Source organism: Drosophila takahashii, chromosome 3R (assembly GCF_030179915.1).
Source record: "Drosophila takahashii strain IR98-3 E-12201 chromosome 3R, DtakHiC1v2, whole genome shotgun sequence".
Classification (NCBI taxonomy): Eukaryota; Metazoa; Arthropoda; class Insecta; order Diptera; family Drosophilidae; genus Drosophila; species Drosophila takahashii.
The window spans coordinates 29679347-29707145 of NC_091681.1; the positions used below are offsets into that span (position 1 = coordinate 29679347).

Below are 27799 nucleotides of genomic sequence, written 5' to 3' on the forward strand. Positions count from 1 at the left end.
AGCAACATGCGCGCGTCCCGAAGTTCCGCAAAAAGCGGGCTAAATAAATTGCACAAATGTTGTCCGCACTTCGAGTGGCAGCGGCAACTTCCTTTTGACCGGCCAGCCAACCATCCACAATATTCCGCCTCCCCGGGGCGAAGTGTCATTAATTTTGATGTGTTTTTAATTCGGTTTTGTTGGGCTAACTCATTGACAAAGCCTCGAAAGAACACACGCCTCGGCGAGTGCAGCATGGAAATGCTGTTTGGGATTTAATTAAAACTAATGAAAACTTTTGTGGCCCCCTGTGAATCTGTCCCCCTGCAGCCAACAGTCAATCTTGCAATTTCTGCCCAACGACAAATGACGAGAGGCAGGACTGGTTTTAAGGTCCTGCAGCAGGACGTCTGCCAACTGGCACAAGCACAAGCCAGGCCGAGCACTTGGCCGACTTTTCACCAAATCCAGCCCAAAAGAGGGGCTTTCGGGGGGAGGAGAGGGAAGAGGGAACTTCAGATTCGACCTCCGGGCGAAGTGACAGAGGAAAGTTGAAAACACTTTGGCCACAATTGCGCAAACCAAACAAAATGAGCTGCAACCACGCACTCGAGGCTACCTCGGAAATGAGCAATGAAAGTGCGTGGCCCTGCAATTAGACAACTCCTCCAGGAAGTGGCCAAGATGCAACTTTTATGCCAGGAAACGAAGCTCGAAAAAGGTGGCCTGGCTTAGGTTCGTGGTCAGTTAGCCAGTTGCCGCTAAAATACGGCATAATTAAATCCGTTTAACAGCAGAACAATAAATTTGGAGTACCAGTGTAATTGAAATTGTGCATGCCGATAACATCTCTATAATTATTGTTCTTTTTCAGATGCATTTAAATTGCAAATAAATAATTAAAAGCACTTGTTTATTTTCGTTAAGCGGAAAAAAACAAATATTGATTGGGATGTTTAATAACATTGTTTAATAACTCTTGTGTATATTCCATATTAATGAAATGTGATCGAAACCCAAATGTTAATCTTTTAGGCCAGGTTTCCTCTTTAATATTTCTTATTAAATTTTATAAACTCCTCAGTATTTTACAATATAGCATATTGAAGACTTATCAACTATGCATTTTTCAATTTTATTTTTATTTATCACAGAATTGCTCATTTGAGTTATTTTATAATTTTTAATTGATTACCAATTGCCACACTTCAGATTGTGAAAATTTATTGGCATTAAATAGTAGTTTAAATTCCACGTTAATTGATATTATTAAAATTCCTTTAGGTTATCCCACACTTCTTTTGTAGTGTCCTTTAATAATTACAAAATATATTTGATTCGAAAGCCTTCCAAACGAATTTAATTAGTGGTAACTGAAATAATGTTTTAATCCCGACTTTTCCTTCCATGGCAAAATCTGGCGGGAGCCGGAACTTTCAGATAGGAACCAGGCCTTCTGCGCAAGAATGGTGACTTGACCCGCGACGATGAGCAGGATTCGGGAAGGGACATCGGGCCATAGGAGCCTCCGTCGATGCAGCGCGAGCTCATGGAGAACTGAGGAGCCTCGGTTCCTCCCACACTGGCAGGGGAGAATATATTGATGGACGAAGCCTGGGAAACCCTTAGGTTATTGGTCGGAACTACCCTCCTTGCTCCGCGAGACTGGAAGTTTGTAATTGCGTGGACAGAACAATTGGAGGCGCCTCCAGCGGGTTTAATGGTCACCATGTAGGAGTAGGAGGATCCCTCATCCAAGGCTTCGCGCTCCTCGTTCTGAACCTGCAGCTTCACAAGGAGATCGCCTATCTGGCTGATGATCTGCTCAGTTTCTGGCATATACTTCTTTGTCTGGCTATCTGCTGGAGCTATGGGAATCTCAGGATGATCTACGTTTTGGTCACGATCGCGCTCAATGTCAAAGGTTCCCTCCCTGCGAAGTCCTGGTCGTTCGGGAACTGCAGTTGCGGCAGTTACCTCCGAAACAGATTCCACCGCCATAATATCCTCCTGCATAGTCTTGATCTGCTCCAGCTTGCGGCAGATCTTCTCCAGATTGGCGGTAGTCTTCAGCAGCCTCTTGATTTCACTCTGGCTCATTTCGGATATGGATTTTGTCGAGCTGATGGAGGGGACGAGGACTTCCTCCTCCTCTTCTTCAACCCCAGCAATTCGAAGATTCCGCAAATCCTCCTTGAACCGGCGCTCATCCTCGGCATCTTTCAGTTTAGCCAGTGCCAGGGAACTCAAGTTAATGGGCATGTCCAATTCTGGTGGAGGCTCTTCATCCTCCAGCTGAGGTACATTCCCGCTTTCAATATCTGCCTGCAACTTCTCCATCCTCTCCCTTTCCACTTGGCTCAGGGCTGCCTCCAGGTCGGAGCGAACTGTAAAGGCCGTGCAGTCTACTAAAATAAAGGGCACTTCCTGTTCATCTTCGCCATGAGATTGGTCCTCCAAGTCTGAATAGTTATCCTCCATGCTTACGGCATTCGATGGTCCTGCTTGTTCGGGATCTGGTGAGGAAGCTCTGCGACTCTTCTTTTTTTCCTTCATGACGGCTGTGTGAAAATTACAATTAATTTTAGTAATTGAAAATATGAATTTGACAGGATTTAAGTGGTGTACTTTTATAAATTTCTAAAAATTATATTCATAACAAGGGTATAATACTTTCTTTATAAAATTTCTCCCCGTGTACATCCACATGTGTATTTCAACCAAAATCGCAAGTCAAATTGGCCGCGCCAATCGCATTGTGCTGCATTTGATTGTGGCCAAGTGGGCAAAGCCGTGATTAGGCCAACAAGGAGGAGGCACTCACCTGGTCGCCAGCAAGTCGATGTTGCCGCTCCCACGGTTGTTTCGCTGTTGTCCCGGCAGCAAACAGAAATTTAAATCCCTCAAAAGTACTCGCCAAGAAGAGCGAAATTGAAAAGGATAAAAGTTCTGCGTGCCCCGGAATCAACAGGGACGAGTCTTTAGCTTTCAGTTTTCAGTTCTCGGCCTTCAGCCCCTGATCCACCTCCTGCTCCTGCTCCTGGATTTTGCCGCTGCCTCGGCTCCTGGGCACTTGTGGCTGCCTCTGGGCCAAATAAAGGATGGGGGCGGCGGACAGGAACACAATCCGTAAACCAAAACTTTATTTTGTGCTGATAAAAACTTAAATGTTGCTGCCGCTGCCACGCAATCGTAAATGTTTGATATCCCCAAAGGTTAACAATTTCCGTTGCCGCTTGGCTCTGCTTTGCTTTGGCCCAAGTTAGTTCTCCTCCTTGTCTTCTTTATTTTGTTTGGCAAGAATTTTGCGGTTGGCCAACCGAACCGCATACGTACGAACCTCCCAGCTGGAGTGGGAGTGTCTTTGGGCTGTCTGTTCGACAGCTGGGAATGGCTTTCGGTTGTGTCTGGGACGGGATGGGGTCCGGAATACGGAAAACGGTAACGGCGACTGCTAGTTGGGGAAAGGCGTACTCAGTTCAATTTAGACATCGGTGGGCAGACGGAGGGAAGGGCAGTTCAGGCCTGTGCGACCGGTGGAAATGCGAAGCTGCTGTTTGCCAATTTGGATGTTCAAAAGTGGTTTTTCGAAAGACACTGGGTCTGACAAACCAGGCAATGCCTTTTTGTGTCCTAAAAAAGTATAATCATTTAACATGGAAAGGAAAGACTCAACCCTGGAGGTGAAAGAAAATAATTAAAAAAGAAAATACTCAATAATATAATCTTTGTTTGCCATTTATCCCTAATCCCAACATTTATTTAAAAAAAATCAGTTTTTTTTTGCCAAAACAGAGCATTAAATTGATTAAAAATGGAGTATCATACCTTGTTGAGTTCGTACTTAAATTCCCAACAGAATGGCATTCAAATTTAAAAGTTTTATTTTTTGACCATTTTTTTTTTCAAAAAAATCATGATGTTACCCCTTATGAAAAAAGCAAAAATTAGAAAAAATAAATATATTAATAAATCTTGCCAAAAGTGACGTGGGTTGTATGCTTCGGTTATTAGCTGGCCAATACAATCATTCTTTTAGTTTTGCCATTCCATTTAAGCAAATTGCGGCAAAAAATCGAACACAAAATTTCATGTTTTTACACTTAACTTTATTTAAGTTGAGAAATAACAAAAACTACAATAATTTTCTTAGTTCACATCTAAATTGAAATATAATTATACTTTGAAATCTTGGTCTCATTTTTAAACGAAATTCTAGTAAAGTTGATTTTGAAGCGCTTTATTTAATGCCAATCTTTGAAAAAAGTATGGCTAAAGTCCTTGTTTAAAAAATATAAGACCAATAATGTCAAGGGTAAAGTTACAATTTGCAGAATTTAAATTTAAGAATGAAGCGGTATTATACCAAGAACTACATTTTTTCATTTGAGCGTGGGTAGCAGAGAGCACAAAGGGTCCTTTCTCTTAGCATTACGATATTCGCCACCCCGCTCAGTGGTCTAAAAAGCTCTCTCAGCGGCCCAGTCCTTTTAGATCCGAGGACTCGGCACGACGGACACACGACGATTCATAAACAAATCGAGCTGCTCCTGTCCGTGGCCATTCAGTTGAAATCGTTGCGAGCAGGCGAAAGGACGTGTTTAACGGTCGTCGGACAGAAATTCGCAATCATATCGAGTGGCATTCGGAGCCCCAGGTCGAAGTTCGTGTGTCAGAGTTTGGCCAAGACTAAAAGGCGAAGAAGGCGCGAAAATACATTTGTGGCGAGTGCGATTTTTCCGTGTTTCCTCGGTGTTTTTTTCCTCCAGCCCCTTCACTAAACGTGTGCGGGCAATTAAAGTTCCGGGCGCCCCACGGACTGATGGTCGCGCAAATGGCCGTTGCAAATGGCATGTTTTCGTGGCCCCGAGTGCATGTCGCAGTATGACACCGAGCTCCAAATGCATGTGAGCCAGCCGAAGAGGGCTTAAAGTGTTTTTTGGCCAGCCCTTGTTCGCCTCAGAGTGGAATTATCAGCCAGCAAGACGAACGGCACACGCAAAGCCAGGCTAATGAAGGCCCCATCAAAGGCAAGTGCAAATTTGTACCTGGGGACGGGCAGGAAATCTAATTAAAGACGGAATGGCAAATGCAAAGCATAAAATAATTGCAAATGGAGATGAAACCTGGCGGCAGCACACGGGTTACTTTGGCTTGACAAAAACAAAACCCCAACCACAAAACCGAAAGGAATTCACATACATATCAAATTTATGAAAGACAGCCTCACACACACACATACCCTGAATGTGACTGAGTGTGAGTGAGTGTCCTGGCCAGGTCCGAAATTTATTTATTTGTTTTCTTTACCGACGAAGCAGAACGACAGGAAAAAGTACAACTACACCGGCAGCTGGGGGAAAAACTCTAGTAAAAACATGTGTTAAACAATGGGAAAAGGCACTTTAAGTTTCTGGAATATTTTTACCCATTAAATGGTTAAATAGTTAATTAAATATTAATTTTTTTTGGCATTGTTTATTGTTCCAAACATTTTTTTCTAAGCCTTCTTTTGTGCACCATGTTAATTAATTTTAGTTCCTTTGTCTCATTGAAAACATTTTAAGTACCTACTTATTATTTAAAATGTATTTAACTGAAAATTTGAAGTCCAGAAAATATAAAATGCAGTACATTTTTGTTTCTGTGCCAAATTTAAGTGATGGCTATTAGTGAACATCCTGGCCAGCCTTGAACAGGATTCGAGCACCGGCCCCTGGGCACAGAGGCCCCTGGGTGGTCGCACATTGCGTGCCGGAGTTGGGCGCAAACAATGCATATTCTAATATGCTAAATGGTTGCCATTGTAGGCAAACACCCTCTCTAACCCCCCCTCCAAAAACCCACCCACGGCGCCCTGTGACCGCAAACTGAAATTATTGCCGGGCCGCGCAAACAAAGCACTACGGTTAGGAAAACAATGGCTCAGTGCCGAGCTGGTGAGTCTGGCTCAGTGGAGCTCGGAGTCGTCATAATTTCAATTAAAATTCAATTGAAATTATATGCAAAAACAAACAATGGTGTAAATTGTGGGGCTTGCTGGCGGAGCGCCCATAAAAGTCAATTAAATTATGCATTCGGCGATATTTATCAATCCGTGTAGGCAGCCCTCCCACTATTTTGTATATCTCACCCTTTTCGCCGCTTTTTTCCCCTTTCGATTGTTGTATTGATTGGCCGGGGAAAGGTAATCGACATTTCAATAATTCCATAAATAGTTAAGTAACTACCCTCACCCAACTGACCTTATTTTCCCATTTTCCGGGCTTTTATTTTTTGGTTTTCTGTTTTTTTTTTTCAATTTAGTTCACACCACTTGAACGAACTTAAATATTTCTTCACACTTTGCCTTGTCGCCATCGCCTTTTACCGAAAGTTTTCCAATTATATGTCGCCTTTTTTTCGCCAAACAGTTTTTCCTGGCTTCATATTTGCTTTTCCGCCCCTGCGCCCTTTTTTCCCTATTTTCCGCTCTCTCGCCGGAGAAAGTTTTTATCGTGGAGCTGAAAAAATTATGCTGGCATTGCCTTCTCTCATATGATTGGCATCGCGGCGGCCCGAAAGTTTTCCCCTCCGGCAAATTGTTATCATAAGCGAAATCGCAGCGCAACTGACGTTGCCGAAAAATTTCCCGAAATGGAAAATTCAGGACAAACTACGTAGTTTGAATAAATGTCACTGTCTGGAGTTGGATCGAATGAGAACAGATTCCGGTGCGGGCCAAGTTAAAAGTCAGGTAGAATTTGCATAGGACTTGTTGATATTTTTTTGTGCCGGTGTCAGGCTAACGGCATTTGCATTCGCAACTGTATCCGAGTATCTAAATCTCCATCTGTATCTGTATCTGTCTCGGTATCGCTGTATATATATCTGTGTTTACTGCCATCCGCTTGTTCCAAGATATGGCATACACGTTATTTCACTTTAGTACATTAGGGCAGACTTCCTCCTGCCGGTGCGCTTAATTTCCGGCGCAGTCAACAATACGAATCGCTATCCCCGGAGAGGGAGTTGGATGGCCCCGGGATTAGGGATTGGCCAGGTCCTAGCTCCTTGCTTTACTTTCTAGTCATGCCTTTAAAGGAAGCGGGGGGAAAGAAGACAAAACTCAAGCTGGGACCACAATTAAAGGGCGCCTTGAATTATGTTGAGTCAGACTACCTTTAGATACTCCTTTTTAATTTACATCAAGGAAACTTTCACAGAACTATCTGCTCCCTCTCTACCAACCACATTCATTTGCCACCCCCACTTGTGCCACATGTCGACCCTTTTCGGCTTTGTCCAATTAAGGAGCTTAAGTGGTTTTCTCATAATTAGGTTATCCGGATGGCAGGCGCACTTTTGTCTCCTCAAATATTTATGCTCTCTCCCACTTAATTTATTAAAATGCAATTTAATTATTTCAATATTTATAATACCCCCCGGGCAAACACACACACTTCCCCCCTGGGCGGGTCCAATCAATTTGGAGTTCATTCGCTTCACATGTAACATTTATTTTTCGCTTTACGCAGACAGCGAAGGCTCGTGAGTGTGTGGGTGGCCGTGTCCTTGTGCGTATCACTCATACGCACCGGTGCCCGGAGCCTGCAGGTTAATGCCGAGACCTCTGGGGTCCCACATTCGCAGCCAACAAATCTTGCGTATAGCATTTAATTTTTTGACTTCTCTCGCGGCTCACGCGCCAACATTCTGGGCTGGCAGGTGGCAGAAGGAACAAGGAAGGGGAAGTTGGAAACCACTCAAGGAGGGGACGTTCAAGGATCGAGCTTTTGGTCGCGTCGGGCTGCGGTTTCCATTCCCTGGGCCTCGAGGTGCTCAGAGGCTGTAGCCACAATGTTGCCTTGGCAATGCAGGAATTACTAGTTGGTGAGGAATGCGAGCACTGGGAGAAAACCAAAACTAAAGTTTGAATTTTACTTAACTCTTAAAAATATTTATATTTGCTCTAAAATATAAAATATTTTAAATGATTTGTGTGTGTTTAGTTTATGTTATAATATTTAATTTTGTTTTAAACAAATTAATTACACTATTTAAAATGATTTGATTCCGCATATGCGGAATAGGATTAAGATTGTTAATTTCTAGAAAGCTCTTTAAAATTTAAAACACTCTTCTTGGAACTCCACTGGGTACCAAATTTCCTAATAATTTTCCCTTGTGCATGGCTTGCAGGGGGTGGGCTGACCAAATGGGGCAACTATTTATAGAAGTAGCACTGATGAGCCCCGGCTTATTCGGAACTTGGCACTCGGCTGGGTAACCCGCAAGCCCTTTGGAGAATTCCATTGAATTTGAATTCCGTTTGCTGGTTGCTCCTCAAATATTCGCCTCTCAATTTCCATTAGTCTGTCATATTCCACTCGCTTTCGCTTCACTCTGTAAATTGCCTTTCACTCCGCTTTTGTGAAATATTAAGTACTTTTTCATTTCCTTTTCCGCGGAGAATCCGAATCCCAAAGCCTTTGCCTTTGCTGGCTCTGCCCACGGCTCGATTTCTGTTTGTGGCGCTGCGAGAAACACAAGCAGAGAAACAAAAACAAAATTTGTTTGCCATAAAAAATTGTCGCGAGTTACGCGGCTGGGTGACAAAATGTGGAAATGTGGATGGCCGCCCCTTTGTGCCACCTACCGCCCTCCGCCCACCGACTTTATCCCTTACCCGCACAATTGTGGCACGCCGTGGCTTTCCACTTATTTTCCACGCCGTGCAGCTTTGTATTTTGTATTTTTGTTTGGCTTTCCTTTCTCGCCGCTTTCCTTGTACTGTGCTCATTTATTTTTTATGTGTCTTGCACCTGAAACGACACACATTCAACGCGTTGGAATAGGGCGGGGGTGGGGTAGGTCTGGCATTAAAAATTTAAGTTTTATGTCAATGAATGTCCTCCGTTCCGGCCTTTGTTTGCCGCTTCGACTTCCTTTATGTCCATTTTTCACGGTGTTTTCCCTGCGCTGTTGATTTAATTTAAGCCCCGAGTTAAAGCCGAAATTAACATGCAACTGGCGTTAGGAAAGCGGTAGGCTGCCAAAAAAATAATGGGCCCCATCAAACGTCTCTTCGTGCCGGCTTAGGCAAATGATAATTTATTTATAATAGTTTGAGCCTGAGAGAGCCCCGAGAACCATAAAAAAGAGGGAACCATAAACACTTTTTAGTTGCCCTCAACGCCCCCGCATGAATGGCGGTGCCATTCCATCTTTTTGTATTCGCTCATAAACTCATTTTATTCCCAGCACGTGATATTTGTCCACATATGCGAAACTTTATTAGTTGAGCACTCAATGAAAAGGCCATCAAAGAAAACACTCGCCAGGGGCTGCCAGCTGCACGGTTTAGGGGGGAAATAAAATTTACAACATCAGCAAACATTTCCCCAATGAATTTGCATTGTCAATCATGCGCAGCTTATTTATTCGCCTTATTTGCTCTTCCTTTTTTTTCAACAGTCGGCAGCTGCACTTTATAAAACATATTTACGACTCACTCCGATTTGATCGAAACAAATTCCAACAAAGTTGGAAAAAAAAAATGTGCTGCCATCAATTGTCATCGATATCCTAGTCCTAATCTGTCAAGTGGCCTGGGATTTTTCGAGTGCCAGTGTGTGTTTATCCTGCCACAGGCTTAGCCGCAGAAAAGCCACATGAATTTATGGCACGAGATGGCATTTAATATATTTTTCAAAAAGAAGACAGATGCTGAAGTGTCCTGGGGGAAGTGCCTCTCGTTTGATTTAGTTTATCCGCACAGATTGTTATTTAGTGACCGGCAAACATTTAGCACTTTTTATACCCCGGTTGGAAAATAAATATAAATTAAACAAGCGATCGCTAAATGTCTTCTACATTTCGATGGGTATTAATAAACAGAAACAAATTGCATTTATACTTTTTCGGTATGAAATGAATAGGTCAAGTTTTGTGTACCAGCACTGCTGATAAAAAAATAATTTAATAGATATTGCAATTTCACAAAGTAATCATGATTATAATTCTAAGCTTCGCTTAATTTAAATACATTAATTCCGCAAACACCTAACCCTCTGAGGTTTCGCCGTAATTCCAGCTCGACCACTTAGTTCATACCTAATTAACTGGCATGCCCAACTTATCCGCTCTGGATTTGGCTTCCAGCGCTAATGCAAAATGTATTTTAAATTGGATTAAGTGTCAAACATTTTGACTTTTTGCCAACAATAATTTAGCCTGTTGAATTTTAATGCGATTTTTGGTAATGTAACTTTATCCGCCCGTCCAAAGCCAACACACCTGACCTGTCCACCCCCTGGATATAAATATATATGTACGAACATACGATGGAGATGTGTGTGCAGTGATAAGTGCGACCCATGTGTCAAATGAAAAATCAATACTATTACAGACACAATGCACATATGGGCACAAACATGTGTACAGAGATGTAAATAGCTGGTTGACATTCTGACATCGGCAAAGCGAACGGGGAGCCTTCAAATGTGCCCCCCGACATTATTAGGTCACTTGTGGCTACATTCTGCCATTTTGCCCATGCATATATGCACATGGGGATATGGAAATCTGGCCGGAGGAACAAATTTAATTTGCCAGCCCATCGCCGTTTCGAAATTATAATAATTGCTAAAATAATCGATTTGGGCCGGGGACCTGACATTGGCTAATGCATATTAAATTACCATAATACAAATGATATCCCGGCCACCCACACACACACACTTTCACACACACACACCGAAACTACATAGAGGTCCTCGAAATATCCTGCAAAAGTTGTGTCAACAATGTGAAAGATAAACAATGCCAGCTCGCACATGTCTGTGTGCCAGGATACACACTCGAACGGAGGAGAACTTGCGACTCAGCTCCTTGCTGTTGTTGTTTCGGGTTTTGTTTCACAATAATAAAGTGCGGCTGCAGCTTTAATAACTTCTGCAGTCAACAAGAGCGACAACAATAACAAACACAGAGGCCACCGATAGAGACAAAAAATCATCCAAAGGGGCTGCCGAGGGGCTCGGATGATGAAGAAAAGCTGGCAAAACACACAGAAACTGAGGAGCTGCAGTGGCGAAAGTTCAGCACAGAGTGGAGCTGCATTCTAATATGATGGGACCGCAACTAGAAAAGTTGCCAACCCAGTGGCGGCGATGTTAGATGAGTGGCTGCGGTGGGCGGGGAATGGCGGGGACTCCAGGGATTCCGGGGCCAAGGGACAGGACACAATGCCAGGAGACGAATTACATTTGTCGCGCGATGTTTGCACATATTTAAGCAACTTAAGAATTAGCCAACTTCGCTGGAAAATGCATCGCAAAATGCTGGCAGCCAATGGTTCATCAGCCACACAGAAAGAAAGATGTTGATGGTCCTCAAGCAGTCTTGAAAATGTATTACAAAATATTTTAGTTTTTAGTAAAACTTTAAATTGTTTTTTGTCAAATAAAGAAAGTATTATATTTTCCCAGATTATTTTGTAAATTATATTTAAATTTATGAACAGATTTAAATTGAATTTTTTAACAATAGCTGGCTGACAAATCCTGCCGAGACAAGCAACACTTTGATCTATTAATATCGAACTGAAAGCGATATTTTTTGCCGTGGAGCCAGTTGCTCAGTCAGTCAAGCATTCGGGATAACGCTGGAGCAACCCAATTTGAGTTGCCCGCGCTTTGCAATGCAAAATGGCGGCGCTCCGAAAGTTTTTGCTGCATAATCGCAGGCGCAGCACTTTGGGCCAAGCAAAACAAAAGTCCCTTGGAGGAGGAAAAGGAGGAGCATAGAGGGCGAACAAACTTTGCTGGCACTGCGCATAATGAAGCAACGCAACAGACAAATCCATCTCCGAGTGTGGACAAAAAGTCCGGGCCTGGAATACGGGTTTTCGGGGCCGGATTGGGTTGGTCCGGGCAAAGTTTCTGCTTCTGTTGCCAAATGCGAAAAGAATAAGACGCGACGAGCGTCACAGTTTACTTGGCATTTACATTTCCGCTCTGCCGGCAGCCACCCGAAAGTTGTTTTCCTTCCATCTTTTTTTTATGATTATTTCAGCTTCATTTTTCATTAAGAGCCTGGCTGGCAGGCGGCAGGCAGTGCCAAAGCCACAGGACGAGCCGTTGGCCCCCTTGATTTATGCGCATTTCATGAGCACTTCGACGGCTGGTGGTCCTGGAAGGCACGTGTCCTTGGGCTTTGTTTTTTGCTAGACAAATGTCCATTAGCCGAGTGGGAATGTTGGACTTGAAGGCCAGCTAAATGTTTTTTCTCCTTGAGCCTCTCTTAGGGCATCATTGTGTCGATATATTATGCTATTTTTTAGAAAGTTGTGCCTTTTTTGATACAGCTCTGATTCGCTTTGCCTATGAATTCTTAATTTGGTTCGATTTTATAAAGCTTTGTGGCACACACGACCTGACCTATGACCTCAGCTGCGGCATTTGGCCACCACAGCTGTCGACGCCCACGCCCCACGCAACGCCCACGCATTAACCTTCGTCCTTTTGCGGGAGTTCGATTTGTAACGTGTATTTATAAGTTTTGTTAGGGCAAATCTATTTCCATGCGAACATCTGACGCGAGCTCTTGTGGCAAAAAATAAATGACAGCCAAATGCTGATGGGAGTGTTATGTAATGAGTTCCCATTTCCATTTCCGTTTCTATTTCCATTGCTGCTAGCCTGGCTATAGCTAACCGGGAAACAATGGGCACAATCAATAAATTGTCTCTGGATTCCGGTCACCGAAATCATTTGCTGATGGCCAAATTGAGGTTACTGTCATTTGCGAAAAGAGAAGCACAGATACACAGATTGCGAAACAATGTCATTTGATTGAGAATTATTCTCCGGCCTGCCTTCTTTGTGCCCTGACCTGATGAGAAATGATAAACCAGAACTAGGACCAGCACCATCACCAGAATCTAGAAACCAGGACAAATTGAAAAGGGAACTTTATGTGAAAAATGGCTGTGGCACGGCCTTGTCTGAAATTGAGGTCTCCTTAGGATAACTTTACCTTTAGCAGGGCCATCAAACTTTATTAAATCCCATTTATTGTGCTCTTATTCTTGCAGGCTGCACAGCAGTACAAGTGAGACAAAACCGAGTTTAATGAGCTGGCTGCAGCCGGAACACATGAGACTGCCGCAGCACTTGTCCCTGGCCAACGGATCGAGCCAACTATTAATGGCAACAGGCTGGAAGTTTATGCGAAAAGTTTCTGAAAGTAATACGCAGAGAAAACACAAGCCGAGCTAAGTCCCATCAAGCAACAATAAAAGCGAGGAGGGAAAAACGCTTAAATCAGCACAAGAAACCACCAAAGACGAGGGGAGGAGAGGAGAGAATCCGCAGAAAAGTTTTCCGGCAACGGATTTCCATTCTCCCGAGCACCGGCATCATCATCATCCCCGCAGCTCAGTTATTGTTTCGCCAAGGATTACATATTATGCGATAAACATGAAATACACAAACGATACACGACTCATTGTGTTCATTTGCTGTTTGCTGCAAGGTGAGTGCAAAAGTGTTCAATGCCATTTTCCGACGGTGGTTGAGGGGGTTGAGTGGGCGGAGTGGTTGATTTTACCCCAACATTTCCAGTTCAATGCCTGCGCGTGTCGACACCTTGCCAGTCAATAAAAAGCAAATTGTAACTGCTCGACAAAGTCACTTGTGGCGTTTTAACACCCAAACGCACATATGTATGTACGCGTAACAGTGTGTGCGTGTCGGCAGCCCCGAAAAAAGGGCATAACCGCCCACTAATCCCCGTATGAACATCCCCAGCCCACCCGAATCCCCGCTGACGACCCGCTCGTTTCACTTATTTCAGTTATTTTTCTTGTGGGCCGCATGCGGAGCGCATACAAATGAGTGGGGCGCCCAGAATAAAATCCGGGGTGGCCGCCACTTGGCCCGGCAATTTTCGCTTTATTTTAAATAAACATGATAATTTTTTTAATAGAATTTCCCAGGGCTTAATGTGCGTTGCAAAGGTTTTCAGCACCCGGCCGCCTGCCGAGTGAGCTGTCAATTTTGCGTTGGGCGCCAAGTTGGCTCCATTGCCATTTCCACATACATTCGCATATGCATCTGTCAAGTGCAGCCGCATGGACGTGACGTGACAGACGCAGTTCTTCTTGGGCTCTGCAGTTTTCCAGCTTTTCCTCTGCTGCCAGCTGCACGTTAACCCCCCGGGGAAATCACTCACACGTATTAAACGCCAATGACGCACGATTGGAGCGCAGTCAGCGGGGGTTCCTTTCCCTCCCCCTTACCAACCATAAATTCCATTTCATTTTGCAAATATGTAATCGCACCTAGAGTGCAAAACACGGCAATCGATTTCCGAAGGGCAAACTGCAGACGCTGGCGAAATAATAAGGGGAAAACTTTTGGGCAAATTGTTTGTGGAACGTGAGGCACACGTCTTGCGGCAGCTTCCTTGCGTTATACTCCATTTCGACTTTCGCATTTCACATTTCGCCCAACTTTAAGTGGCCACAAATGAGTCCTGGCCATGTGATCAAATATTGCGCATACGCCATGTTGCGCCATTGCCTTTGCCTCGCCTCCATTGTTATTTCTCTTTTCAATTACACGCCAGCTCAGCAACTGTTTTTCCCCCCTCACCCCTTTTCCATTTACTTTCCTTTGCTTTCCCTCACCCTTTCTCCCCGCTTTCTCCCTTCCTGTTGGCTCATCACCTGCGGTTATTTTGATTTTAATTTGCTCGTTTCTCGCTCGTCAGTTGCTGTCGCTGTTGCTCGTGTTGTTTCTATTTTATTCATAAATGTTTTGTTGCCTGTTACTGTGTTTATTACTGTGTTTATACGATGCCGAATTCACGCTATCATTTCACGCTTTCGGCCGATTCGTGTCTGTATAAACGCCATTTCGTGAATTCGGTAACACACGAAAGTTGACTATTACTATGTTTATACGATAGCAATCACGATTTCTTGAAAGCGCGAAATAGAAATAACCCCTGTTTATACGACAGCCGAGAATTCATGCTTTTATTCACTCTCAGCTGATTGGGATGCCGGACCGGCAAAAATATCTAATTTTTAATACCACTGATTAGAGATATAGCCTATAAAAGGCCTTCAATTTCTAGCGATCTGGCAACGTCGATCATTTTTTACAGAGTTACCATACTGCATATCACCAAATCACGCTTTTGGGCTGAAATCATAGTCAACTTTCGTGTGTTGCCGAATTCACGAAATGGCGTTTATACAAGCACGAATCGGTGTTTATACGATGCCGAATTCACGCTATCATTTCACGCTTTCGGCCGATTCGTGCTTGTATAAACGCCATTTCGTGAATTCGGCAACACACGAAAGTTGACTATGATTTCAGCCCAAAAGCGTGATTTGGTGATATGCAGTATGGTAACTCTGTAAAAAATGATCGACGTTGCCAGATCGCTAGAAATTGAAGGCCTTTTATAGGCTATATCTCTAATCAGTGGTATTAAAAATTAGATATTTTTGCCGGTCCGGCATCCCAATCAGCTGAGAGTGAATAAAAGCATGAATTCTCGGCTGTCGTATAAACAGGGGTTATTTCTATTTCGCGCTTTCAAGAAATCGTGATTGCTATCGTATAAACATAGTATATGATTTCAGCCCAGAAGCGTGATTTCGTGATAAGCAATCTGGTAACTCTGTAAAAAATTATCGACGTTGCCAGATCGCTAGAAATTGAAGGCCTTTTATAGGCTATTTCTCTAATCAGTGGTATTAAGAATTTAATATTTTTACCGGTCCGGCATCTCTATCAGCTGAGAGTGAATAAAAGCATTTCTATTTCGCGCTTTCAAGAAATCGTGATTGCTATCGTATAAACATAGTATATACGATGCCGAATTCACGCTATCATTTCACGCTTTCGGCCGATTCGTGCTTGTATAAACGCCATTTCGTGAATTCGGCAACACACGAAAGTTGACTATGATTTCAGCCCAAAAGCGTGATTTGGTTATATGCAATCTGGTAACTCTGTAAAAAATGATTGACGTTGCCAGATCGCTAGAAATTGAAGGCCTTTTATAGGCCATTTCTCTAATCAGTGGTATTAAAAATTAGATATTTTTACCGGTCCGGCATTCCTATCAGCTGAGAGTGAATAAAAGCATGAATTCTCGGCTGTCGTATAAACAGGGGCTATTTCTATATCGCGCTTTCAAGAAATCGTGATTGCTATCGTATAAACATAGTATGTCTCACCATTACATGTGTGTGTGTTAGTTCGCCTTGTCAGTGTCGCTTAGGGTGGAGTGGCCATTTTCCCAGCTCACTCTCGCCGTATATGTGTGTGTGTGTGTGCGAGGATTTGCGCCAGATTTGTGTCAACTTGAATACATCAGAAGCGCTTGAACAGATTTGCATGCTGTTTCTGTTTTTTGTTTGCCCGTTGTTGTCGCTTGTGGTGGCTGCAAAAAAAGCAAACAGAAAAATTGCACACGCAATCGCGCAGCGGCAACGGGGCGTATGAGTACTTTCGCCTTCTTTCTCTTGCTCTTGCGAGCCTTTCAAAAACTGTTGCATACTTTTTTGCGCCGCATTGTTCTCGTTTCAGGCTATCCCGCTGCAAGGATAGCCTTTGTTGTTGCTCGGTTACTGCGCAAACTAAGCTAAAACTATCCCAAAGGCTTTTTCATTACAATTTCGTCTAGGTTTTTATTTTGCCCCCTTTTGCATTTCGCTCTCTCGCTGTTTTTTTAATATAATTGTTTGCGTATTTAGCACAAGGCCAAGCGCTCGCCCACTACCCACTTCCCACCCGCGATTCGTGGCCGCAGTAATTGTTTTTTAAACGCATTTAATGAACAACATTAAGCGGAGTTTAAGCTGTCAATGCCACAATAAATATTCATCAGGCGGAGCGACGGGCTGGGGGGCAAAAAAAAAAGAAATGTGCGAGCCAAAAGCGAACGTCAGGGTTTTTAATGAAGTCTAGACGCCGCAAATAAGAAGCGCGGCCCTAATGAGCCTCCGCTCCAACTTGGCAACTTGGCAGCCCACTATCAATGGCAGCCGCCCATCGCTGTTGTGTCTTCCAGTTTTTTGACACTTTTCGGCAACTTTGTGGCTCAGGTTCGGGCGAAATGATTTACCAGATAGCAAAGTTTGCCAGCCTCCTGCGCGAGCGGTCCGCATAATTGCTGCCAAGGCGCAAACTCATTAGTGGTATAAAGTTAAGGGAGCCCACACCCCCGATCCCGATCCACCCATCATTGATAGCAACTAAGCTGCTACAACCGATTTCTGTTGCCAGCTTTATCTCCTAATGGCGGCCTTCATTATGCGCTATTTGGCATCGCTCTGTGGGTCAGTTTACCTTGGGCCGGCCGCCACCCTTCCATTTTCCTTTTTCCGGAGCTGCCCGCCCCCCGGCTCCTTTGTTTGTCTTTCTACTTTCCTGTCCTTCGCTTCGGTTCGCCTCGTTCCACCCCGTTCCTCCCTTTCGTTCTGTTTGCCAATTTTATCGAATTATGCTAAACACCAGAAAAGTTCGGGGGACCGTAGGACTTATTTAACCTGCAGGTGAGCTGGAAGGCAAACGGAGAGGACTGGCAGCTGAGTGGGGGGCTCGCCCTGTTTAAATATGCGTTAATGAACGAAATTATCATGCATACTGAACGATACTCCTGCCCCCCTTCGCCCTCCGCCGGCTTATGCATATTCAATTTACATCAAGTGCGCCGCGTTGCTTTGCGGATACTTTACATACTAATTTAAATATGGAACTTTATTCTAGCAAGTTCGGGGGAGCAAGCGATAGTCAAGTGGAGCCGGGAGTTTGAGACAGGCGGGCTGATAGGCAGACAGTTGGAACTTTTGCCTTTTGTTGTCCTTGCTCCGGGCCACAGTGGGTGGGAAGTGTGAATTGCCTATTTAAAATTCCATTCCAAAAACTTTGGAAAATACTTTTGGACAGGAAAATGATTAAAATAATAAATTTAATACTTCACAATTCTGTAAAAAATTTAAATAATAAATTAAATGTAAAAAGTTATATATAACAGAGTTCATTCCTTAAATTAACCAATGAAATACTTACTAAGTCCTTGAGTCCTACATTAAATACTCAGAAACCACATAATAGTTACGGTTTCAAGGCGAAAGCACTCATAATCCTTGCTTACTGCTTAGTACACTTGCGGTGATCCCCCTTTTGAGGGGTTTTTGGGGAGAGGCCACTTCTGTTCGCTGCGATGCATTTAGACAATGCTGAGATGCTGCGCTGCTGGCATGTTTACGGCTTGAATGTGTGTTTTCCAGAGACTCATTGAAATGGAATCCCATTCGAGGCACATCAACTTGTAATTTAATTTGGGATCCGGATCCGAATGTAAGCTTTTGTCGCCCGACTCGACTTGGCTGTTATCAATGCCATTTCCCTGGGCTAAAATTCTTTGGAAGCAGCATCCCGCCCGGCAGGCAATTTTAATCAGCTCTCATGCAACTTTCGCCCATTGTCTACTGCTTTCCATCCGATCCTGCCAGCGTTTTTGGGCCGTCTGTGCCTCGTTGTTGTTTGTCGGATGGGACTTTGCTGTTTTTTAATTAACATTAAGACACTTTGTAGCGTTGCCCGAATGACATGTGTTGGCTGCTCTGCGCAGGCTGCTTTGTCTTTGGCCTGTATCTGCAGTAGTCTGTAGTCTTACTCGGGCCTTTGTTTTTTCGGGAAAGCAGCTTAATTTCATTAAGCCCATTTCCCGCCTGACGTCAGCGGAACGACGCACCTCGACTCGTCCATCAAAGTCGCTGTCATAAAAATTGGCCAATTAAACAACGTGTGCTGGGCCCTTGAAATTCCGGCGCTAATTAATGGCCAAATGTAATTAGTTCGGCCGAGTGCGGGCGTTAAAATGCAAAATTCTGGCATTCTCGACACGAAATTAAAAGCAATCTAATTCCGTAATTAAATAAGAGTTAGGCAAATCAAAATTGTTTACTCCACTCGAGCGTCGAGCATCGAGCATCGAGCTTTGAGTATCCGCAACCACATCCTCCGCATGCTGCTGGTCCTGCCAATTCAATCAGTTTCCCGGGGCCCTGGGAGCCGGAAAAGTTGTGCAGCTGCAATGGAAAAGTTTTGCTCGCCAAGTCCCAGATCAGAGACTGTCAATCTGTTTAATCCCATTCAATTGCCGACGTCTTTAAGCGGCTAACAAAGTTTGCCAGCTGCCAATGGCAGTGCCAATGGCCAATTAGCCGACAGCCCGGCTCCTAATGGCCAGATATTCAAATATTTATGACGACTGCCATTCTAATTTAACGCTCGCTGAGCAGCTTCGCCGAAATAAACCGCTAAACAGGGCATTTATTTGGGTTGGTAAGGGGGTTATGGGGGGAGGATGAATGACAGCCAGGAAGCTTACAAACGGACAATATCCTGTTGGTCGCTGTCCTTCGCCTGCCGGCCTTCATAATTTGTGGCCCTGGCTCCGCGGTGCTGTAATTTTACAAAGGATTAAGCCCGATTACGCACTCATTTATTAATATTTACGAGCCGGCCGACACGGTATAACAGATAGCCTGCGACCAGGACAATGGCCCACCAATGGCCACCTGCCTTCATTTGCCTGCATATTTCAGAATCGCTACTCATAAATAAGCAATTGGCGATCAAACCGTGGGTCCTCTTTAATTAAAACAATAATTGTTTGTCCTGGCATCGCGAATCGGGGGCAGGACTAGTGGTCTAGTCCAGAGGACAAATCAATTATGCAAATACTTGGCCAACGCAGCTCGGCAGGCGGAAAATTTGCGTCGTCATCAGCAACAAGAAGTTGACTCGTCTTGACGTGGCCCGGAAAATGCGGGAAATATTTTAATTTTCCTCTGGCCTTGTTGCGACTAGCGTAATCCTTGGCGAATGCCCGGCGGGTCCTCTGAACTCTGTCCTCTGTTCCCTGTCCCCTGTCCTCCCACTTGCCATCATCTCGCATCCTGCGCCCTTTTCTTATGCAAATAGGCGCTCCATATCCCCGGGCGACTTGCCAGTTTATTGATTTCCGAGACTCACTGATTTCAATACTTGTCTGCGATAGAGAAAATTATTTTGATATTTTCGGATAATATTTTCGCCTGATTGCTGACACCATTATTGCGAAAGTTTTGCTTAAATTGGCACCGGGCTCTCAAATTATTATTAAAAATATTATAATTATTTAAATTTCTGCCTTAGGTTTTGCCGTGGGCCTGCGCATGATAAAGGTCTCCATTCCCGCCTACAAGCTGCGCGGTGAGTCCGCCTTCCTGGAGTGCCAGTACGAGCTGAACCGGACGCACCACACGGTGACGGGGCTGCAGAGTCGCTCGGACCACGACCATGCCCACGGCCACCAGAGCCACGGCGGCGAGTTCCACTATCCGGATGGCGAGCCGCTGGAGGAGGAGCGGTCGCCGTACGGTCGCCCCCGGATGCGCCAGAATCAGCGGCAGCAGCACGGGCAGCGCCCCAGGCAGCGGGACCGGGAGCCCATCGCCATGCGGCAGTACCAGAGTCAACAGAACCACCAGCAGCCGCCGGCTCCGCCGGAGAAGTCGCCGTACGGGCACAGTGTCTACCGGGGCAGTGCGGCCTCCGGCTACCTGGGTGCCGCCCACGTGGGCGCCAGCACTCACAGCGGTTCCGTGTCGGTGAGCAGCAACGGCAACAACGGGAACAACGGCGGGCCGGCGGCCTACATGCCCGAGTTCGATCGGGCGGACAGCTTCGACGACAGTATCGACCGCGAGGAGGAGGAGGAGGAAGAGGAGGAGGAACAGGTCGAGGAGGGCGAGGCCCTGTACGCCATCAAGTGGTACAAGGACAACGAGGAGTTCTACCGCTACGTGCCAAAGGCCCGGCCGCCAAAAACCAGCTACCGAGTGGACGGAGTGCGCGTCATTGTGAGTATTCCTCATATATTACAATTTTTAGACTTTAGGGCAAGGGCAAAAATTCATATTTTTACCAACAACGCAGAAACCAAATATTCACCAGAAAAAATTTTTATATTTTGATCAACACATTGGAAATATAATACAATCACGGAATGTCATATATCGTCGAATTCGTAATAAAATGTCCTATGGCATTTCGATTAACATTTTTGCCGGTTTTTTGTAAAAAAAAAAAAAACGTAAAGTAAAATAAAAAATGACAAATTTAAAGTTTTCATCGCGATTTCTTTAGGAAATGTTATAGGCTTTGCAAAACCCTCGAAAAAAAAAATTCTTTCCATTCTTTAATTGCTAATCCTATTTTTAAGCCAATAAAAAATCAGAACTTAGTGCAAATCAAAGCAATAAAGGGTATTATAATCTTTGACTACATGTGGGGATCGGTCATACTGGAATTATTGGAATTTGTTTTCGAAATTTTGTTTGTTCTATTGTTGATGTTTGAGTATGCTAATTTTTCGCCACTCCCGTTTCCATTGCAGGAGGAGCTCTCGGACGCGAGTCGCGTGCTGCTGCGCGGACTGACGCTGAACTCCACCGGAACGTACCGCTGCGAGGTGTCCGCCGAGGCCCCCAACTTCTCCTCCGTGCAGGGCGAGGGACGGATGGACATTGTCTGTGAGTACCAAGTGGCAGGCCGAACTCCAATCTATTCACAGTCACGTTCCGCATTTGCCTGCCCGATTTTATTATATTTGTTGCAAGCACAACCCGCAAGCAGCACACAACCAAGCAAATGTTTGCTCGAAAAATTTCACATCAATTACAGGCAAATATTGGTAGTGCAAATACAGGACAAGTGCGGGGGTGGCGGGTTTTAAATCTGGATCTCCGTCCTTATTGGCATCACACAGCCGAAGCTTGTTTGCTTATTTGCTCGACAGCATTCCAATACAGAGGGAAACAAAATGTGAATAGTATTCATGGTTTTGTACACAGATTTTTAATTCAATCTGCAAGGAATTTCAATAAGCGGCTAAGGACTCACAGACCTTCTGTGAATGCAAGACTGGAAATTGATACGAGATTTTAATCGAAATAGTTTAAATAAGCAAGACAAATAGGATTTCAATACGCCAACGAATGAAATTCAAATTAAAATCTGTCCTTCATCTAATAAAACTGTAATAAAAAGTGGCACTAAAAGCAACCCCAGTTTGACCTTCATTCGTACTCCTCTATTATTCTATTATTTTTGGTAAAAGCTTTAGCTGTTTTAAATTGTATATTTAAAAGCCTTGCCGTGGCTCTGTTTACCATTTCTGCGGTCCACTTTCCGCCGCAAGCCCACCCGCACATACACCCACATATATATTCCGATTCGGATCGAGTTCATTTTTGCAGCTTCTGCCGGTTTTCGCTTTTGGTCTACTAATGCGACTGGCGCTGCTGTTTGTTCGGGCTTCTTTATCGGGCCGGGCGGGCGGAAATGCTTTTAAAAAGTCATTCATAAGCTTTAGTTTCATAACAGCATATTTTTGTAATCCAAGCCGGGTCTCTGCATTTTTTAACGCTTTACACACGCGCTAAACTTTGCTGGCCCACTCTACTGCTGCTTTTTTTGCTATTTTTATTTACTTAAAACCAAATGGCCAGCGGCAAAAGGGAATATATAAAAACGGTAGGGGCTTGGCCGTAGACCGAAGCCGTAGAGCAGCGGGGATTACGGGGGGGCCACGCCAGCGATTTATAAGTTAAAATGCCATTTTAATGGATATTTCCGCAGTCTGGCCGCTTACAACATATTTTGTGTAGCCCCAGAACACCCAGATCCTCAGCCCCAATCCCTTTTGCAATTGCAGTTGTTGCTTTTGCTGTTGCTGTTGGTTTATCTGTGTGTTTTATGTTCTATTTGAGCAGCGAAAAAATATTTATTTGTATATCCCATTGAAAGCGTCTGTGCAAAAGGGGGAAGGTCCCCCGAAAACGGAGTGTGTGTGCCGGGTAAATATTTGCCGGGCAAAGCAACACAAAAAATTGTTAATAAATTACTCGACCAAGGGTGAAAGCCGCAGCAAATATTTATTGGTAACTGGTTTGGGGGAGGGACTAGGGAAACTGGAGTTCAAAGCTGCGGCAGATAACATCAGAAGGGATAATATCGAGTATTAATCCCCCCATATTATTTATGCAAATCTTCTATCCACAATTGATGCATATATGTATTTTCCCCCACTCTTTTCAGTTCTGCCCCGCGATGGACCACATATAAGGGGACAGCAGTATCAGTATCAGATCGGCGAGTACTTGTATTTAAATTGCACGTCGGGCAAATCACATCCGGCCTCGCATTTGCAGTGGTTTGTCAACGAGCAGCCGGTGAGTTTGTCAAATATATATTTGCCCTTACCCATTCCTCCCAGCAAATAAAACGAAACCCTTTATTTGGGTCCGCGCTAATCAAGAGCTGGCAGAAAAAAAAATTGTAGAAATTATGCATGCAGTAAATATTTAAGCCTCTAACAACGCGGCAGACAACGAAGCCCGAGGCGAGTGGACTCAGCTGGGCAGGTTGCTGAAATAATTTCATGAACAAAAATCATGTAGACGGGCAGGCTTGGGCATCGAATACATTTTTCGGGTTTTCTTCCCTTTTGGCTTTGGCATGTTTTATGGCCCGATGTCGGGGGCTTAGGTGTGTAGGTGTAGCTGAGGGGCAGGTGTGCAGGATGGGGTCTCGACTCTGAAACTGAAACAGAAACTGGGACTGAGACTGGGCCATCGCCATCCATCTGGCCGAAAGCTCGTTACATGTCTGCCGTGGCCGGAACACAAAAATCGAGAGGCGGCGAGTGGGTGGCGCACTGCATTTTATCGTCGACGTTGACTACATGGCACTCAAATTGTGTGAATCGAGGCGTTAAGGTACGAGTTAGTTCATTGTACCATGCCGACTTCCCCTCCTCGAAAGCCCCGACTCCGGAACGTTCGTGCCTCTCGTTCGCTTTGTATAAATACGAGAAAAATCAATAAGTGCGATTAGGCACGATTCCCGGTTTATTTGCCTTCCAACAATGGCAGCTGGAATCATCCCTCTTTCGTCAACCCCTAACCCCCTCAAACCCTCCTGAATAATGAAGACTACCCCACGATATTTTATATAGAGGGAGGTTTACTGGCCGCGCATCCGTCAAACGTATAAGGGCAGCTCGAGGAACAATGAAACTAGGGAGCGTTTATTTAATAACATTTGTCTGGCCGTACAACATGTCGTATACTCGCTCCCCGGCCAGGCATTCGTGCAATTTACAATAAAAGTGTCCATCAGCAGGGCCAAAATATTTGTGCAATTCAACGAAAAACTTATAATACATACAACAGCCCTGGCCAAGCCGCAAAATGCGTAGAAATAAATTTTGGCGGCATCTTGGGTGAAAGTTTTCCGGAATGCGACGGGCATTCTAAGTGCCCTCATTTTATGGCCAGCCCTCCTCATTTTAGCCAGTTTGGCGTGGGAGTGGTCAGGACAGCTGACGGCATTTTCGGCATGTTTGTTGTGTCAGCAGGGAAATGTAGGGAAATAGGAATCCGGAGTCCGGAATCGGACCTCGCACTTTTAATTTATGCCTTTAAAGTTTAAAGCGGGCCACAATGGAGGGTCGGGCGAAGCAATCGGCTAACAAATGGCAACAATTTCGCTGGCAAAGTGCTAACCAATTCCCAACCCCCCTCCCCAGGAACCACGAAACCCCGAGGACAGACCGAATTCGAATTCCCATTCCGATTACCCTCGCAGAACCCAATTTCGAAGCAAATCGAAAAAAAGCAGCAGGGAAAAGTTCAAGTTATTTATTTGAGCGTTTCACATTTTTTATCAGGTCTGCACATTTCTCTTATTTATGGCAAATGATTTTATTTCTTTTCGAGCCAAGTTTAAGTGCGGCCCCGGCCCCCCATCCATTTGTCCGCCTCCCCCGTCCACTTCCGCCCCTCGTGAAGGCAGTGCACTCTGCTGACAGCGGCAAACACTGAAAGGGAGGAATTATCAAGCTCTTGTAATTGTAACCTTCATTGGAGTCGGAGTTTCAGTCGGAGATGGAGATGGCGGCGGAGATGGCGACGGAGACGGAGACTGCGACTCCAACTCCAACAATCCGGCTTGGAACACAAAAGCGTCCCCTCAAGCATTTGCCAGACATGTTCCAGACACGCCCATTGCCGGTCCCGTTTCCGTTCGGTTGCTCATACGCCGCGTGTGTCAACCCCCAGCACTTGATAGGAGGAAACTCCCGATGCAGACCTTTAATTCCGTTCATACACGGCGCGCAAATTAGAACTCAGCCTGGAATTTTTAACCTAAAGAGGTTACCCTTAAAATTTTCAATTATTATTATTCGTTATTATCAATTATAATTTCCGTTCCGTAATAATATTTCTGAGTTATGCTAAATCCTATTTATTTCATGGCTGACACAAATTTAACTAGATAAAACTTAAGCATGAATTAAGGAAATTTATTGCAGACAATCATGAAATATATTATACTCACACCGAGAGTCATACTCTTTGATAAATAAATAATAAACATTTAATCATAAAGCTGCTGCAATTATATTTCCTAAATTTGGGCCATCAAAATATGATTTATCCTTGAATAGGCTGCTGGAGGATTAAATGTTTGAGTATGAAATAGAAAGCAATTGCTGGAGTATTTCATTTTAAATATTATTAAGTGAAAGCCTTTTCCCTCAGTGCACCATTTAAGCCCCTCTTCGACTCTTTTCAGATCCTCGACGAGCACTACCTGCACAAATACAACGACATCGTGCACAAACACGGGCTAATCACCTCGACTTTGGGCCTGCAGCTGCCGCTGGAGCCGCGCCACTTCCACGACGGCGACATGCGCGTCAAGTGCCTGGCCAGCATATCGCCGGTCCTGTGGAAGGGCGGCAAGGAGAGCGTCCTGCAGCGGCGGCCGGGGATCATCGACAACCGCGAGGCCATGCTGCTGGGTGAGTGACCTCCGCGAGGAGCGGCTACCAACTGAAAACTCCTAACTAATTCGATTCCCTGCCATTTTCCCCCTTTTTCTGTTTACCTTCCCCAGTGAAAGGAGCAGCTGGCCACTCGGAGAGCAGCTTGCTGCGAACACTGACCATCGCCATCATTCTGGCCAGAACCGGGCAGTGGCTACTTGGCTCGGAGCTGACCTAAGCCAGTCCCCGAAGACGACTGGCATCCCGTTCGACTCGTTTCAATTAACAAAGCATTCATTTCAATTCAATTCAATTCAATTGCAATTGCAGAGCATAAATGGTGATTTTGTATACTTTAAGTGTAATATCCTTAGTTCTTAAGCGAAGAGGAGCAGGCGAAGGGAAAGCAAGAAACAAAAACAGACAAATTGGGTAAATGTGTTATAGCATGTAAAAATCATTAAGCAACGCGAGAGAAAACGAGTTAAATAGTATTAAAGGCGGCGGAGGAGGAAATGAAACTCCTCATAGAAAACAAGAAAAACGAAACTCCTGTGTGCAGAGACACACAGAATTCAATTAGCAAAATTGTTAAGTAACTAAATTCCAATCCCATATATATGACATATCCCCCATCGCCCATCGTCCCCGAATATCAGGCCCAGCTGAGGGTTCGTTGTGCGTAATTTCTGTGTAAATACTTGAATGGTAACGACAAAGTCTAGGGCAAACTTTGGACTTTTGTCAAATAATGTCTGAGTGGCATCAATTTCAAATGGTAGCTGCAAACTTTGCCATAACAGATGCTAAAACTACATAATTGCAAAAAACAAAAAACGAGTAACGAAAAACAAAAAGCGAAAAACCCAGGGGGAAAGTAAGCTGGAAAGTGCTCTTTTCCCCTCTTTTAGTTACGATTCCGGCAAGTATTTGCTTTCTGACTCTGAAAAGTATTTCCAATTGTATTTAGTTTTGTAAATGAAGTCCGTAAGGGAGGAGCAATCTCTAAGTGGAATTATCTTGTTGATGGATCAATTACCGGAGTTGAGACCCTTTCAGTTGTCGCACATCCTAGTCGTATGAACTGTATAAAGGAGAATCGGGATATGTGTCATATCTGTATCGATAAGAACCTTTGCTAAACTAGAACCGTAAGCTAGGTGTTTAAGTTGTAGCCGAACTGTCCCCCCCAAAAGAAGAGATTCCCCCTAACTGTATGTAGCGATACCCAGAGGATAAAAGCTCCCCGACGATATAACTACTATGTATGATGATATGTATATGTATACAATAAATGAGACCCCTCCTTTTTCCCCCCAGAGTGTTTAAACAAATATAAATGTGAAAGCAAACACCGAGTTGTCTTCTTATTTTGCGCGGTGCCTGCAGATTCCCTCACACACAGATAGATACGCAACCGGATACGGAAACGTTATCTGCTACACGCACACGGGCCGTACAGCAGACATTAACACCTGAAGGACCAAAGTTGCTGCTGCCCCCCTTTCAGCCCCCCTTTTTGCAGAGGTGTTAAAATCGTGGTTGTCTCTGCAGCGCCAACAAAGAAGATACAAAAAATTATATATATAGAACATAAAAGCGGCAAAGTTAAAATAACACGTACAAATTTTGTATGCAAACAAACCGCAACGCACACACGAGCACAGCCACCCATACACGTACTCTCACACACACAGAGGCACGCACGGAATGGCGGCGAATGAAAAAATTGCGTGCAGCCTTTTAGGCGCTGCCGGCTAACACAACTCGCGTTCGGTCCGCTTTTATATGCCATTGTAGCCGGCTTCTGCCGCCGCTCTTGTTCTTCCCGGCCAACATTTTGATGGCGCACTAAACTTTATGCGCGGCACATAAATAGAAATGCACGCAAAAAACTTTCACAAAGCTAGAACCGAAATAAAAA

The 27799-nt window shown here is 44.5% G+C and overlaps 2 protein-coding genes across 3 annotated transcripts; one reads left to right on the forward strand and one right to left on the reverse strand.

Moving 5' to 3' along the window:
• Positions 1-1102: 1102 nt before the first annotated feature.
• On the reverse strand, positions 1103-3600 carry LOC108060347 (uncharacterized). The gene is made up of 2 exons (XM_017146011.3): positions 2804-3600; positions 1103-2540 (listed from the first exon to the last, which is right to left on the reverse strand). The coding sequence occupies exon 2, from the start codon at positions 2533-2535 to the stop codon at positions 1366-1368; it is 1170 nt and encodes a 389-aa protein (XP_017001500.2). The 5' UTR covers positions 2536-2540; positions 2804-3600; the 3' UTR covers positions 1103-1365.
• Positions 3601-12942: 9342 nt separating this feature from the next.
• beat-IV (beaten path IV) lies at positions 12943-27190 on the forward strand. Of its 2 annotated transcripts, XM_017146095.3 has the most exons (7): positions 12960-12978; positions 13058-13497; positions 20196-20902; positions 21439-21574; positions 23142-23275; positions 25683-25911; positions 26007-27190. In XM_017146095.3, exons 2-7 carry the CDS (start codon positions 13443-13445, stop codon positions 26111-26113), a joined length of 1368 nt encoding a protein of 455 aa, XP_017001584.2. In that variant the 5' UTR covers positions 12960-12978; positions 13058-13442; the 3' UTR covers positions 26114-27190. The 2 variants fall into 2 exon arrangements, with proteins under 2 accessions (XP_070073779.1, XP_017001584.2); XM_070217678.1 differs by lacking the exons at positions 23142-23275; positions 25683-25911; positions 26007-27190 and adding an exon at positions 21726-22089 and having other exon boundaries at positions 12943-12978.
• Positions 27191-27799: the final 609 nt, after the last annotated feature.